The sequence below is a fragment of the Lipotes vexillifer genome, unplaced genomic scaffold (assembly GCF_000442215.2).
Source record: "Lipotes vexillifer unplaced genomic scaffold, Lipotes_vexillifer_v1.1 scaffold792, whole genome shotgun sequence".
Lineage (NCBI taxonomy): Eukaryota > Metazoa > Chordata > Mammalia > Artiodactyla > Lipotidae > Lipotes > Lipotes vexillifer.
The window spans coordinates 573,151-573,404 of NW_006795663.1; the positions used below are offsets into that span (position 1 = coordinate 573,151).

General features: G+C 40.9%; 1 protein-coding gene across 1 annotated transcript in view; it reads right to left on the minus strand.

Moving 5' to 3' along the window:
• Window positions 1-254, minus strand: part of THSD4 (thrombospondin type 1 domain containing 4) — a 566,919-nt gene that overhangs the window by 20,673 nt on the left and 545,992 nt on the right. Inside the window, 1 exon segment of the mRNA XM_007467843.1 lies at window positions 1-47. This exon segment is cut by the window's left edge and continues 12 nt beyond it. Within this exon segment, the coding sequence (XP_007467905.1) occupies window positions 1-47 (47 nt within the window).

Below are 254 nucleotides of genomic sequence, written 5' to 3' on the forward strand. Positions count from 1 at the left end.
CTGCTGGTTCCCCCTTTCTGGTACCAGCTGGCCGTTGAAGGGCTCCCCTAGGAGAGGCAAGTGCACACACCACAGAAGATGGGTTTGGACGGTGAGTTGTAAAGAGGCAATGGCTCCAACATTAGTAATTAGGTAGCATGAGATCATTTCTAATTCAGAGCACATATATTTAACATAGGCAGATGTTAATTTCCCTAATATTAAAAACATTATTAAAAATGGATAAGAAAAAGATGAACATCACAGTAGGGAAA